This window comes from Anomaloglossus baeobatrachus, chromosome 6, assembly GCF_048569485.1.
Source record: "Anomaloglossus baeobatrachus isolate aAnoBae1 chromosome 6, aAnoBae1.hap1, whole genome shotgun sequence".
NCBI classification, from domain to species: domain Eukaryota; kingdom Metazoa; phylum Chordata; class Amphibia; order Anura; family Aromobatidae; genus Anomaloglossus; species Anomaloglossus baeobatrachus.
In genome coordinates this window covers 450437003-450453244 of record NC_134358.1, presented here as the reverse complement: position 1 = coordinate 450453244, position 16242 = coordinate 450437003, and the positions used below count along the sequence as shown (strand labels likewise).

General features: G+C 44.0%; 1 protein-coding gene across 8 annotated transcripts in view; it reads right to left on the bottom strand.

The window, feature by feature from the left end:
• The window catches only part of SLC4A7 (solute carrier family 4 member 7), a 156855-nt gene that overhangs the window by 108280 nt on the left and 32333 nt on the right, over nucleotides 1-16242 (bottom strand). Inside the window, exon 1 of one of the 8 annotated variants that reach the window (XM_075315260.1) lies at nucleotides 3136-3249. The exons of the other annotated variants lie outside the window; for them this stretch is intronic. Within the exon in view, the coding sequence (XP_075171375.1) occupies nucleotides 3136-3171 (36 nt within the window). The 5' untranslated portion in view covers nucleotides 3172-3249. Of the gene's footprint in view, nucleotides 1-3135; nucleotides 3250-16242 lie in introns of those variants that run through there. 8 annotated transcript variants of the gene reach the window in all.

Here is a 16242-nt window from a genome sequence, read left to right as displayed (position 1 = left end):
TACACAGGACATGCATTAAAGTAGCCCACTACTTGGCTAAACAGTAAAGGCCTAAACGATTACAGTATACTTACAAATCTCACCTAGCCTAAACCCTACTGAGAACTTGTGTGGCCTTTTCTTGACCGTTTGTACTAGGATAAGGTACTGCTCCATACAGTCACTATACAAAGAACTTTGAACACGTATGTTACTTCAAAATATGTTCTTTTAGTAACATGCAAGCCAAAAATGTTTAAAGTAACATCTCCGTCATAAAGCCTACCATCATTGGACACTCAGATTGCTGGTGAAACTGAAGAAAAACAGTTTAGCACATCTCAGAGGTGAGAGGAGGAAACCATTGGTGTGACAGTCGCCAAAACTAAAGTCCCAAAACCTGAAGTAGACCCGCCAGACGCAAAAATTAACTGGACCCCAGACAGATGGTCATTCACACAATGGTCTTCTGGTCCTGGGTGCAGAGGCGTCAGAATCGGTATAATGGTTGAATCCGCCGTGCTACCTATACACCTGAAGGAGCCAACATTTTCACAGTAATACACCCTGGGATTTTTTTAGCAAATATATTTGCCAATAATCATTTGCCATGCTAGGTCTTCTATGGTCACTCTTTACAACACTTTTTTTTTCTTCATGTTCTTAAATGTAATTTTGGGAAGTTTAGCATTTATGGGCATTGTTGGCACATGATATTTTTTGCACTTTACCTCTATATTTTTTTTTTAGCATTTTGTCCCCCATCCTGGGCTCCTTCCAGATATTTATGTCCACCATTCTGGTGTATATGACCCCTATCCTGGTAAATACGTGGCCCATCCTTGTATATCTGTCGAGCTTCCTGTCCCCCCGGCAGTGTCTGACGTCACTGATGTCAGATACGGCCATACAATGAAAGTAGCAGTGGCCGTGACTGGGGCTCCGAGGCTTAACACTAGAAGTCCCAGGAATTTCGAGCTCCATAGGGTTCCAATGGTAGAAATGTTAAATGACACCTCTCTGGGACTTCTAGTGTTAAGAAAGAAAAGAAGAGTAATTACCCTGGGTCCCAGTGTGCCACGTAGTCAACCAAGCCGTTGGCCATGCAGTCTCACTCAGTCCAGGCCCCCACAACACCAGTAATGCCCTGATGGTGTCCCTGGTAGTGTCTATTCTGTAGTTAAAGCACATAACATGATGTATTAAACAGGTTGCGTGCCTCCTTGTGTAAAAGCCTTTCCTCTCTTTGGCACACACCACTTGGCCTATGCATGAGCCTGAAGATGCCTCGGTATATGGTGCAAAAGACCTCACTGCGATGCTTCTAAGTAACCACTAAGAAAGCGCTGTAATGAAAAACCAAGTCTGATTTGTCTGTGTTTCTACTAATTTACATTTATTTTGGATTAGCAGTAATAACGGATCACAGGGTGATATATTATTGACGCACTATTGCAAACACTAACATTTGCATTAACACATATTGAATTACACTCACAGTAAAGGCTCAGGACAGGAGTTTTCCAGGATTTGTCCCATTCAAGACAAACCGTGCTCAAAGGAAGGTTCCCACAGTGATCGGCAGATCTTTATGGGTTCAGTACATGAAAACTGCTATGACTTCACATCATAGAGACATGTCAGACCACGGCACAATGACAAGAACAATAAGACAATGTATCTATACTGTGTATGATATACACTGGGGAAGAGGGAAGGGAATGGCAATGTGCTTTGTTTAATTTGCATCCCAAAAATCACAATAGAAAGGGTTCTTTGTCCGCTGTCCAATAGAGCGGTGGTCACACAGACATGCTGACGCTCCATTCACGGTCTATGGGTCTGGCAGAGATAACAGAACAGCACTGGCATCTTTGTCAGTCTCATAGCCAAAGAAAAGAAGATACGGCAGCTCCAGTAAAAGAAAAAAAGAAAAAAAAAAAAAAAAGAGGAGAGGTCCTCAGAGGGGGTCTCACTGCGATCCAACATTTAATTATCCCACGTAGATGATCAGATGTGATTGTGGGACAATCCATTGATAACTAGAACCATGAATCATATGCAAATCTCAAAGGAGGCATTTAAAAACACAGCCCTTTTTGATACACTAGACCTCAAAATAGCCATGCATATGTCCTTAATGTCGGTCGTATGTGCTATCCTCAAGATGCCCCGCTTCCTTTGCCTTCCAATTTCCTGCTTGTTGGATAGGAGGAGATATGGGGGGGGGGGTTGCTCACCTGATTTTCGGTCTGTACCATCGATACGGCCACGTTGACTGCTTTTCTTTGGAGAATCATTGAAGTGCTTACGAGCTTTATAGGCAAGCTTGTAAGCGCTGCTCTACCACTGATGGACTGCAGCAGTGGCTGGAACGTAAACAACAAGCAGTAAAATGTGAAAATCCCTCCATTGTTTAGTGATCTCTGCTGCCTTAGGTATATGAACAGACCTGTGCACACATCCGCAGTCCTAAATGTTCAGCACGCTGGCAGTGACGTGCTCTTTGTACTTTTTTTTTTTTTATGACGCACATGCCAAATTTTGACACAGACAGGATCTGGATTTTCTCTAAGTGTTGCCAAAAACTAGTGTTTTCTCTCAGCAGTATTGTATGGGTCACATTTAGATAAAAAGCATGTAAAGAGGAGCGTTCAGTGGCTCACAGCCCCCAGAAAGACAGACATGTAGCTGTAAACTGATTAGCTTCAGGCATGAAATCAGCTTATCCTAAACCTAAAGCGGATCAGTGTCATTGTGCAGCACATTTAGATGACGGTGACAGTTTATTGCGTTCTGTGCTTCTTATTAAAAAATTTCATACATTTTAAGCCTCATTGTAAGAGACAGTAATGACAATAGGATTCTAAATGTTGTATTAATCTAGATGTACAAGTTCTTGTGCACTTTCGCACCAATGGCGACACATCGTAGCATTACCGCCATACTACTACTACTACTACGACTTCCATTCAGCCAGACCATAACACATCGGCTCTAAGGAGCACAATCCTCGCCTCGTTTCCTTAGACATAGTAGAATCAGACAAGAATCAATAATGTGGAACAGAAAGACGTGAAAGATGCCGAAGATTGCGCAGTACGACCATAAAGGAAGGCATGCCATATAAAGCCTGGACAGTCGGGTGAAACTTACAGCTATCATGTCCTTCCGGGCACGGCTTCGCTCCATGCTGCCTTCCTAATTGTAGAGCATGTCCTCGGCTTGAAGCTGTGTAATGTAATCCAGCCCGGGCTGATCTGTGCAGAGTACGTGACTGCTTTATAACAGTGCCGTCACACAGACACTGCCGCCCCATCCAATCCGCACAGAGGGCAGGCACTCCTCCTGCATCACACACTACTCTACATTTGGGGAACATGGCAGACTTTCAACTTTTTACTTCTGAAAATAGCAAAAAAGAAAAAAAAAAGGAATCGCCCCCCTCCCTAGTTATAGCATACCCTGGAAACGAAGGATGTTGGCTCCTTCATTATCACAGGAATTTTCCCAGATGGTTTCATTTTTTGGAGAGTCTGAAAACTGAGGGCAAATCTCAAATACAGCAGAAAAGCCATTTCATGAGAAAACGCAGAAGTGCGCTTGTCTAGGCGGCTTCCAAATATAATAGTGACATCTGTTATACGCACCCAGATGGAAAAAATGATTTATAGCACTAAGGGAAAAGTCTACGTGGTGAATAATGCATCAGAAGGGATAGTCCAGGCATGGAATACCGATGACCTGATCCGAAGAGGACTCATCCATATGGCCATCTCTGTGGGGTCAGACAGCCGGCACCTCCACCGATCAGTTATTAGCTCCACTAGTGGCAGGATAATCCGAGCAGCTCAGCTCTGGGTAATGTGTAGCTGCCATCATTGGGCACTGAAGATCAGCTACTAGTTAACAGAATAAGAGCTGATCTGCAGTACTTGGCAGCGGCTGCTACACACTGAGGTGGCGGGTTGTTCTGCTCGGTTAGGGGTTTACATTCAGCCACTGGAGCAAATAACAGATGATCTGTTGGGGGTTCCGGGTGATTAACCCCCACCAATCTGGATAGATAATATCATCATATGCCCGGACAACCTCTTTAAAAAAGGGACATCAGCACAGGGTGACTGTTCACACCAAGTACAGGCGCTCGAGCATCATGGCGGGGCTTTTCATTTAAATTAACCTTCCTTCCTGCTGGTTTTTTCTCAATCTCCACCCTCCACTTCTGTGACTGACAACTCTGACTTCATAGAGCCAGAGAAGGGATGAGGTACCTAGAAAACAAAGCAGGTGGTAAGGTGTATATACCGTAAATAAGCCCCGCAATGATTATGCACGAGCGCCTGTACTTGGTGTGAACAGTCATCCTGTGCTGATAAGTGCCCCTTTAACAGTGCACTAGTATAGGCTATCACCAGCGTCACAAATGTCATCAGACACAGTATGTGACAAAGAACTACTTTGTGCCCTTCCTCTGTATGTGGAAACTGCCAACTGTGCCACACCTTTCGCCTTAACAATAGGGCGAGTTACTATAGTCTGGATGAGGTCTATGCATGGACCTGCTCCACTATCATCTACAGTATACAGATGTAGGCAGCATGGTGGCTCAGCACTTCATACTATTACTGGGGAACTGGGCTCAAATCTCACCAGGAACACCCTTTCTGGTATCTTCCCACACTCTCAAAAGGTATATTGATAGTGAATTTAGATTGTGGCCCAATGCAGACAGTGATGACAACATCTGTAAAGTGCTGCAGAATATACATATGTTAGTACTATATAAACAATTGTAATAAAACAAATAGATGTGACAGAAGACAAGCGTATGCCGGAGCTATAGAGGAAATCTGTGTGACCTTTCACGCTTCACTGTTCTTTAAATGGTTTTGCACACTTAGGTGCAATCAGCTGTTCTGCTATGTCGTTGCTGACAACAGGCGGCAACAGAGAAAACCTGCTAAGAGGAACGCACTATGCTGTGTGGCAGGTGCAGCAACAGACTCCATGGAGCTTCAAACTGTAAGAACACATTTAAAGGGCAGGGACATGGCTGCACCGGATCCTACCCTCTCTCTAGGTTAGTAGTGCATGTGTGCTGCAGCTCAGAGCCACTTACCTCCTCTTGGCTCTCTACACTGTACTCCCCTCCAGGGGATGAGACTGCCGCACTCTGCCATCTGTATTTACAAGAGTCACATTGGTTTAAAGGGAACCTAACCTGTCAGGTGAAATATGCACCCAGCACCAAGAGCAGTGGTGCCTAACCGTCCCTGTATACGCTAGCATAAGATAAAAGATCTTTAGAAATACTTTTCCTAAAGATCTTTATCTTATGCTAATGAGGCCAGGGACTAGTCGCAAGGGCGTTATATCCCTAGACTAGCCGCCCTCTTAGCATGTTAGCACGCCCACAGGGGTGTACTAACATGCAATTCAATTCAGCATCACCAGCAGTGCCGAGAGTACCTGTGACAGCACTTCTGAATGCCTGGCACGTCATCATTCGCAGTAGACCTCTCTGAAACCAGAATGCGTTCACCCGGCTTCATACTGCGCATGACCGGAAGTGCCAAACATTCAGAAGCGCTGTCACAGGTACGCTCGGCACTGCTGGTGATGCTGAATTGCATGTTATCATGTTAGTGTGTCCACAGTGGCGTGCTAAGAGGGCGGACTAGTCAGGGGATATAACGCCCCTGGGACTAGTCCCTGTGCTCATTAGCATAAAAGATCTTTACAAAATACTTTTTCTAAAAGGTCCCTTTATCTATGCTAGTGTATACATGGACGGTTAGGCAGGGATTAGCAGTATACACCCAGAACTGCTCGTGGTTCTGGGTACATATTGCACCTGACAGGTTCCTTTTACTTCTCTCATTTAACATTGTATGAATAATAATTTGTCTCCCATTTAGGCTGTCTTACATGCTCCGCTCTCACGCAATCTTTAGACTTCAGAGAGTTGCAGGATTTGGCAGAATCTATAGCTCCATTGTCTTAACACAGCTTTAGTTGAATATTTGACACTAAGACGCTAGCATGCATTTTTCCTCAGAGCTTGGAAGACTCCATATATTAATATTGAGTCAAATTTGAACGCTCAAGGATATTGGTAAAGATCCTGAAATGTGACGTCGGTGGGGGGGGCCTGCAGTTATTCCCACCACTGCTGTCACCGCCCTGAAACTGGACGTAATCATTGGCCCCCCGCCTCCAGGACTGCTAATCTCATTCTACTGAGCATGTGCCAGTTGTCAATTCCACGCTGTGGATCTCCCTCTACAGTGTGCCTTGGCAGTGCCAAGCAAAGGAACACAGTGGCAGGGCACATACACCCCTTCACGAACTTTGACATACATATACATCAACTATGACGTGGGCTTGCACGGCAAATGATGGCTGAGCGTGGTTGGAGTGGACCTCCGCTCACAGCTGTTAAACGCTTTCAATCTTTGACAGTGGCATTTAAAATGCGCCAGCTCGAGGGGGACGGGAAGGCGCAACATTGCATATGCTCATCAGTGCACCCAAAACATGATTGTGCGTCACCAATGTCACATGACAGCCAGGGGTCTGCTGAAGACTACCATGTCTGTCATTACAATACTCTCGTGAAAGCCAGTGTTTAGCTGGCATTCATAGGAGATCGTGCTTTTAACTATACATAGCAGTGCAGTTGCACGTCCAGGTATAAAGTCCTGTAAAGGGAACTAGCAAATCTAGTGAAAAAAGGTTTTTTTTTTTAAAAAAAAAAAAAAAAAAAAACACAGGGTAGACAAAACAGAAAATACAACCACACTACACAACTGGTATCGCTGCATGCGTAAAATACCAATTTATCACAAATAAGAAATAAATTAATCCAAAATCAGTAAATGGCGTGGGGGAGGGGAAAAAAAAAAAAAAAAAAAAACACCCCAGAATTTTTAATTTATTATTAAAGAGGCCGCACAACATTGCAATAAAATGCAGTCAAACCATTGCATTTACTCCAAAAAGATATCAGTAAAATCAGCTCAGCGCGCAAAGAATAAAGCCCTCACACAGCTCCATATCTCAAATTTAAAAGCATTGCTGGTCTCGGTAAAATAGCAACAAGCAATTCCCACCCCTTCCCCCCCCCACCTTTACGAATTTTCCTGCACAAAAAACCCCCCACAAACTACACACATTTGACATTTACATAAATCATACTCTCCTGGAAAATCATATTGCCAGGTCAGTTTAACTGTAGTGTACATGGTAAATAAACATTGTATATTGCACTTTTTTGCTATTCCAACACACTTGCAATTTTTTCCTGTGTTCCAGTGCATCACATAATAAAATGAATGATGTAGTTCAAAAGTACAGCTTGCTCTGCATAAACCAATGGAAGAATGTAGCAGGCAGGTAAAGTAGACGTCAGAATCGATAATCGGCACATGCTCATGAAAATTTACAGTATTGATGATAACACATTTCAGGGTGGTGGCACCAAATGTGGGGAGTAACTGCGGCGGCAGCCCCCCTAATGACGTCCCGTGCCAAAAGGTGAAAAAAAATATTGAGCAAGCGATAGCGGACCAGGTTCCCCCACAATAACGTTTTGTTTGTGAGTCCCCAATGCATGCTGGGAAACTCATATGGCACATCATGGGAAGTGACTGGGGAGGAAAGGCCACAAAGGAATTTTAAAGGGTTTGTCCACTACTAGGACAACCCCTTCTGTTTCCACCAGTAAAATAATAAAGCCTATACTCCCCTTCTGTGCCGATGCTGTTCCAGCAGTGTTGGGGCTTATGTGGGGTTGTGACATCATGCCAGCCCCACATTCAATCAACATTGGCTTCAGTCTCCCCGCCTTTGGACCAATCAAGTTAAATCAACAAGAAGTGCGCACTATGGCTGCACTCACTTCCTGCTGATTTTTTGTTTAGTCTGAAGGCGGGTAGACTGAAGCCAGCGCTGATTGGATGTGGGGCTGGCATGATGTCACAACCCCATGTTAACCTCCGACACTGCTGCAAGCCCAGACACCGGAAGGGTTCCAGTAAGGGAGAAGAGTACAGGCTTTATTACATTACCTGGAGGAAACGTGGAATCAGAAGGGGTTGTCCTAGTAGTGGATAAACCCTTTACATACACTGGGAATGGTAGGGAATTTTGAATTGATGTACACTAAAATAGTGATTTGCATTTAAAATTATTTATTTAGATATTGAGTATTACTTTCATTGATAAGTTTTGGACAACCCCTTTAAAATACTAGTCAGCTTAACCCCTTCAGCCCCGGGGCACTTTCCATTTTTGCTCCCCTTCTTCCGAGAGCCGTAACTTTTTTATTTTTCCGTCAATCTTGCCATATGAGGGCTTGTTTTTTGAGGGACAAGTTGTACTTTTAAAAATGAAACCATAGGTTTTACCATATATTGTACTGGAAAACAGCAAAAAAATTCCAAGTGTGGAAAGACTGCAAAAAAAAAGTGTGATGGTACAATAGTTTTTGGGATGTTTTATTCACGGTGTTCACTATATGGTAACACTGATGTGTGGGTATGATGCCTGAGGGCGGTGCGAGTTTGTAGACACCAAACATGTATAGGTTTACTTGTATCTAAGGGGTTAAAAAAAATTCACAAGCTTGTCCAATAAAAGTGGCGCACGTTTTGCGCCATTTTCCAAAACACATAGCGTTCACATTTTTCTGGATCTATGCCTCAGTGACTGCTTATTTTTTGCGTCTCGAGCTGTCGTTTCTAATGGTACCATTTTTGCGCAGATGCTACGTTTTGATCGCCTGTTATTGCATTTTGCGTAAAACTTGCGGCGACCATAAAAAACGTAATTTTGGCGTTTGGTAAACGGTGTAGTGGCAAAAAAATTCTAATCAGATTAATTGATGTTATATTTTGATAGATCGGGCATTTCTGAACTCGGCGATACCAAATGTGTATATTTATTTATTTTTTAACCCTTTAATTTTCAATGGGGGGGAAAGGGGGTGATTTGAACTTAGGTTTTTTTATTTTTTAAAATTTTTTTATTTTTTTTATTTTACTAGTCCGCCTAGGGGGCTATAGCGATCAGCAATCCTATCGCTCTTATCTATCTGCTGATCACAGCTATACAGCTGTAAACAGCAGATTCAGTCACTTACTGTTTCTCTCTGCTCTCGGCCGAGGGAAAACGAAAGTGAAACTTCATAGCTGCAGGCGTCATCACATCACCCTATGCTACGATGGCAACCACCAAAAGTCACGTGATCACGCACGTGACTTCTGGTGGGGGCGGCGGTAAGTAAAAATCATGGCCGCGCGCATATAGATCTCGCTGCCAAAGTCTGGCAGCGAGATCTATATGCGCGCGGCCATGATTTAAGGGGTCAAATGTTGCGAGTGGAAGCGATTCCACTCGCAACATGCAGGCACACGTCAGCTGTTGAAAACAGCTGATGTGTGCAGACCGCCGCCTGCCCGCGGCGGGGGGGGGGGCTTAACAGGACACGCTCCATGACGCATATATCCGTCCGTCGTGAAGGGGTTAAAGGGAACCAATCACCAGGATTTTCATATATAAGCTAAAGCCAGTGCTATACTGGCACTATCCAACTGATTCTATACATACCTTTAGTGGTCAGCTCGGATGTTTAGGTTTTGAATTCCAAGTTTATATAAAATCGGCAGCTTCTTGAGTGACAGCAGCTGAGGATCAGATAATATCTGGGGGTATTCAAAGTTATCCCCTCCCCCTGTTAGAATTAGCATAAGTATTATACAATCAATTTAGTTTTTCACTAGCAGGACCTGCGAGTTCATACCCATGTGACCAGAAGCGACAGGGCCTTAGCCAACAAAGCTGATACCAAGAAGCAACATTTTTTGTTGGCTGAGGCCCCGCCCCCTCTGGTCACATGGGTATAACCTCACACATTCTGCTAGTGAAAAAGTAAAATTGATTGTTTAATACTTATGCGAATTCTAACAGGGGGAGGGGATAACTATGAATACCCCCCAGATATTATCTGATCCTCAGCTGCTGTCACTCAAGAAGCTGCTGATTTTATAAACTTCACTTTCTAGGATTTCAAAACCTAAACATCCGAGCTGCCCACTACAGGTATGTGTAGAATCAGCCTGATAGTGCCAGTATAGCACTGGCTTTAGGTTATATACGAGAATCCACGTGACTGGTTCCCTTTAATACTACTGTGTTTTAAAAGATTTGGATGAGATTGCCATCTGCAGCAAATTGATGGGTCAGCCAGGCAGGTATAGGGATCAGGAACACCTCGTCTGAACATCGTTCATGCTTTTTTGTCCATCTCTCTCTTTCTTCTCATTTTAGTGTTGCTGGGACACTCCATGTACCTCCATTTGTGGAGGAGCAGGGTGTGAGGGTACTCATGTTGAGTTAGGTTGCTTTCACACATCCAGTTTTTTGCAGTGCGGCACAATACAGCGCTTCGCAGAAAAAAACGTAACTTTTTTTGCCGCCGGTTGCGTTTTTTCTGCATAGACTTGCATTAGCGCCATATTGTGCCGGTTTTTGCCGGATGCGGCATATTTAGCCCATGCGGTGGCCGGATGAAACGTTGCCTGGCACGTTGTTTTGTGCGGCGAAAAAAAACGCATCGCGCCGGATCTGGCGCGATTTACAATGCAAGCCTATGGATGCTGGATGCGGTGTCCTGCGGCAAAAAAAAAAAAAAAATGCATCCTGCCGCCAGATGCGTTTTTTTGCACTGCGCATGCTCAGTATCAAGCCGCAGCCGTCAAAAAAAAATAAATAAATAAATAAAAAATCGGAAAGGTTGCATGGAAAAAAAAACAACTTATGCAACGGATCCGTTTTTTTCGCCGCATCCGTTGCATAGGTTTTTGAGCCAGATTGAGCCGCACTGCAAAAACCGGATGTGTGAAAGCAGCCTAAGAGCCTTGTGTGGCGGCACTGTTGGGCTCACCCTGTCATACACTATAATTAAATCCTCATACTAGTCAAAAAAATTGCATATTAGGGCCCTGGACTTCTACTCCTCCTGTTATATTACCATTATAATGATTGTCTGAGTGAACACAACCTACAGAAGAGGCTTTTTCCTGAAAGCTCCTCCAGGTCCCTGCTAGAGTTGCCTGACAGGACTGAGCGCCCTCCATTAGACGTAGCACTTCTGGTATCATCGGCAGATTCTCAGTAATTTACTGATTACAGGAAGGAAGCGATGACTGATCTTAAAAACATCTATGAGGTAAGAGACAAACCAGGATATGAATACAAGGCTCAGAAGAAGGTTTCCACGACTCTGGCTGTATTTCAGGTCTAGAAACATTTTTCAGCCATGTAGCCATGTAATCTCTCAATAGTTGAGTCATAAAAAAAAAAAAAAAAAAAACCACGCATTTAATAATAAACTTAAATTGTTCAACTAAAGTCAAAAACAATATGCACAGAGTCCAATGTTTTAAAGCAAGCCACCCAGGTCGGCATCTGCCATAGTGCCACCTTCTCAGGGATAATGCGGGGGCTCTGCACTGGGCAGAAGAGGTGGGCAAAGCCTGCGGATTCCACTCACACCAACCACAGCATCATATATAGTAAAGGGCTCTGTGGGTGCAGGAATACCTGCCAACCTGGTTTTTCCTAAGGCCATGTGTCCACGCTGCGGAAAATGCGGATTTTGCCGCGGATTTCTCGTGGAAAAGCCGCGGATTTTCCGAAAATCTGCAGCAGCGGCACTTCCCAGCCATTTCTATGGCATTTTGGAAATGCTGTGCCCATGCTGCGGATTTTTTTCCGCGGCGGATTTGCCGCGGATTTTGATCCGGAAAAATCTGCAACATGTCAATTATTGTTGCGGATTTTGGCTATAGAATTGGGAGAAAAAAAAAAAAAAAATTCTGCACCAAAATCCGCGGCAATTCCGCGGCAAATCCGCACCATTGAAAAGGTGCGAATTTGCCGGGAAAGTCGCGGATTTTCATGCAGAAAAATCCGCAGCAACATTCTACCGTGGACACATAGCCTTAGGCATCTAAAAAATGCTATAAGTGACAGATTCCTTCAAACTATTTACAGATGTAGGAAATCATACATTTAAGTTCCAGTTTAGACTTGGCCCTGGAGTCCGGTGGATGCACACAACCCCATCGACTACAAGAACTAAAGTCACAACCAGTGTAGATACATAGGATGAGCGAAGGTGGTCTCCGAGCGCGGAGCACACACAAATACCCATCAGTGGATGCTCCCTATCCTGGAAACGCATGAAAAAACGCAACATGCGCACATAGCCTAAGGCTACATGCGCACGCGGCAGTTTTTTCTGCACACAAACTGCAACCAAAACTGCACCTCGTCAGAGAGCCTGGGAATGTCCAAAAAAAACGCTTGTAACGTAGGTGCATTTTTTATGCATTTTTGTGACAAATGCACCAAACACGAATGAAAGACGCACCAAATTGACAGCATGCGTTTTTGATGCATTTTTTGTGACAAATGTTGACAAAAACGCTTGAAGAATGAACATGCTGCAACTTTTTTTGTCACAAACTTTTGACAAAAAAAACAAAACACAAAAACGCTGACATTAAAGTGCAAGGTGCATATAGCAAATCTGAATTCTCATAGAATTTGCTGGGAAGTCAAATGTCAAAAAGTTCTGACAAAACTGCAACAAAAAAACGCGACAAAACGCAGCGTGCGCATGTAGCCTTAGAGGACCTGTCACTAGTGGCCATTTTTTGCAGTTTTATTTCCGGGTGCTCCTGGGAGTTTTCCATATCGAGTTTCCCCAGCGATATGGACCTGCTCATACACTGCTGCTCTTTATGGCCTATACAAGGGACCATGGCTCTAGGTAAAGCTGCTGAGCAGCCGAAAATCAGATTTCAAGAGAATCAAGACCAGACCAATCAGCTTAAAAAAATAGAGAAGGCCGATCTCTATGGAACCATATGGCAAATTTATAAGGAACAAAAACAATAAAAAAAAAAAATAATAAAACAAATACTCCATGCTGCAAAAGGAATAAAATATGAGCACAACCTAGTCCCTGACTGGTCCTCTTTAAATAGACTTGCTGTCCTAGGCATGTATGAGTGCGTGATCCCATCATTACCATATGACCTTGAAGAATGCTGAAAATTGTCCATTTTGGGATGTTTCTACAGCAATATTAACAACCCAAAGACTATATTGAGCAGTTAAAAGACCATCAGCTTCACTACAAGGGATGACATCCATGGACTAGCCTGAGATCCAGGAACGGCCTTGTCAAGACAGGTTGAGTGGACATTAGGAGATTGGACACAATTGCAGCAGATTTTCCAGTTTCTTCCTAATCATCGGTGATGCCCAGGAGCACGGCTTGTACATTCAGGATTACACCTATCACAGGCAGGAAACGCCAACACTGACCTCTGCTGGCTGCGAGCGGAACTACAGCTCAGGTTATGTTCCCACGATGAGCATTTGCTGAGGTTTTTACTAAGACATTTTGCCAAAGGCAACAAGAGGTACCCTGACTAAAGGCCGATAAATAATAACTTTTATTTTAGTCAATTAATACATGACCAAAAGTCTATATATAAAAAGCACAGGTAGCAGAGCGGTGTATTATCATATAGGCTCGGTCATTAATGTTACACTATGGGATGGGATGTCTCACAGGGGTTTAAGTTAGAATATTAAATAGCCATAGACTGATTGATCCCTATCCACCCGCATAGTTCAATCATTCCTACCCTGCATCCCATTATTAAAAAGATTCAGCTACTAGCATCCCCAAAATGTTTCACCTCGAGTGGCTTCAACAGGGGACTGCGGCTACAGGAAGGATTTATTTGATGCATTTATTTTGTGACAAAAATCTGCTGTATTTAAAGGGGTCATTTGGGACCTTTACATTGGAGGCTTATTCCTATAGAGAACCTGGCAACAGGATTTTGCTAAGTACAGACAGGGCCATATTGGTCAGTGAAGAAAGCTGTTTTCGTGTAATCACTGTGGGAAGTTTTCCTGTAATCATAGGTGGTGTATGAGGACTGGCCTGCAGCAGGGTCTTTTCTTGGTGCTCCAGCCCCTCCATGTGCCTCCTGTGTTTCAATGACAGCACTGATCCGTCACTGTTCTGCTTCCTATTTTAAATATTGCGTCGGGGCAGTAGTTTTATGGAAAAAAAAAAAAAAATATATTATATATAATATATATATATATATATATATATATATATATATATATATATATATAATTTATTTATTAATATATTAAAATGGCAGTCAGTGACACATCTATAAGTCACCTCTCTTCTCAATCTGTGCAAGTGTCGCTTTGAGACCTTGTAGATGCAGTGGCACATGCACCACCGAAGGCACCTTTTATTAGAGACATAATGGGCTTTTCAGAGACTACAAAAATTAGTTCTGCAGTAAAATGAAAGTGTCCGCGACTGTTCTCTACCTGTGTTTGTATCACTTAACTTAGTGCAATGACTTGCAAATGCAACTGCGCCGCCATTTCCATTTTACTGGACACCTAAATTTTTGTGGTGTCCGAAAAAGCCATTAGGGCTCCAGTAAAATTGAGAGTTGTGCAGCGACATACTGGCGGCAAGGTTTTTTCAGAGACCAAAAATGACTGCCCTGGCACGATATTTAAAATAGGAAGCACCGACAGATCAGTGCCAGAGACAGATAGAGGGGCCAGAGAAAACAAGAGGGCCGCGCCGATGCACTGAATTGTGATTACAGGAAAACTTCAAATATTGATTATGCAAAAAACACAACGGATTTGTTCACTGCAGGTATCATTTTACATTGGTATTATAGTGCCATGTCTGTACTTTACATAGCAAAATCCTGCTGACAGGCTCTCTAAGAGCTATCAGATATTGATGATCTGTGGGGGTGCAGCACAACTGCAGATCAGCCGTTTCTGACCTGGTGCACAGAAAATCTGTCAACTGCATAGTGGCCACACGTAGGTGCGGCACATTCTCCCCTAAATGATTCAAATAGGGGTGAGGATGTGCAGTACCTGGCCATGTTATTGTGCCATGCAGCTACAAAACGTACCTCTTCCAGCCGCAGCAAGCACCGCTAATTGGTGGAGTCCGATACGTACATCCTCACCGATTAGATATTGATGACCTACCTTAAAAATAGGCCATTAATGTAGAAGTCCCAGAAAACTCGTTTAACAGCTCAAAGAAAGTGGACGTCATTTCATGAAAACTCACATCCACAGTGTGTTAAGATGCTGTTGAACTGCCCCCTTTTTTTTTTTACCTGCCTTCTATAACCGTTTTTGGGATCCTAAAAAAATGCAAGTAAAAATGCTATTGCATTCTAAGTGCAGAGTTGGTGGCTTATGGTCAGCTATATAGATTTACAGCCTGGAGTCCTGGGTTCAAATCCCATCAATGAAAGCCATCTGCAAAATGTTTGTATATTCTCCCTATGTGTGGGTTTCCTCCGGGCGCTCCGGTATCCTCATATTCGCTCTGTGCATGCGTGGGTTTCCTCCGGGTGCTCTGGTATCCTCATATTCTCCCCGTGTATGTGTGGGTTTCCTCCGGGCGCTCTGGTATCCTCATATTCTCCCCCTGTATGTGTGGGTTTCCTCCGGGTGCTCTGGTATCCTCATATTCTCCCCCTGTATGTGTGGGTTTCCTCCGGGTGCTCTGGTATCCTCATATTCTCCCCCTGTATGTGTGGGTTTCCTCCGGGTGCTCTGGTATCCTCATATTCTCCCCCTGTATGTGTGGGTTTCCTCCGGGTGCTCTGGTATCCTCATATTCTCCCAGTGCATGTGTGGGTTTCCTCCGGGCGCTCTGGTATCCTCATATTCTCCCCCTGTATGTGTGGGTTTCCTCCGGGCGCTCTGGTATCCTCATATTCTCCCCCTGTATGTGTGGGTTTCCTCCGGGCGCTCTGGTATCCTCATATTCTCTGTGCATGTGTGGGTTTCCTCCGGGTGCTCTGGTATCCTCATATTCTCTGTGCATGTGTGGGTTTCCTCCGGGTGCTCTGGTATCCTCATATTCTCCCCCTGCATGTGTGGGTTTCCTCCGGGCGCTCTGGTATCCTCATTCTCCCAGTGTATGTGTGGGTTTCCTCCGGGCGCACTGGTATCCTTATATTCTCCCAGTATGTGTGGGTGTCCTCCGGTATCCTCATTCTCCTTGTGTATGTGTGGGTTTCCTCCGGGTGCTCCGGTATCCTCATATTCTCCCCGTGTATGTGTGGGTTTCCTCCGGGCGCTCTGGTATCCTCATATTCT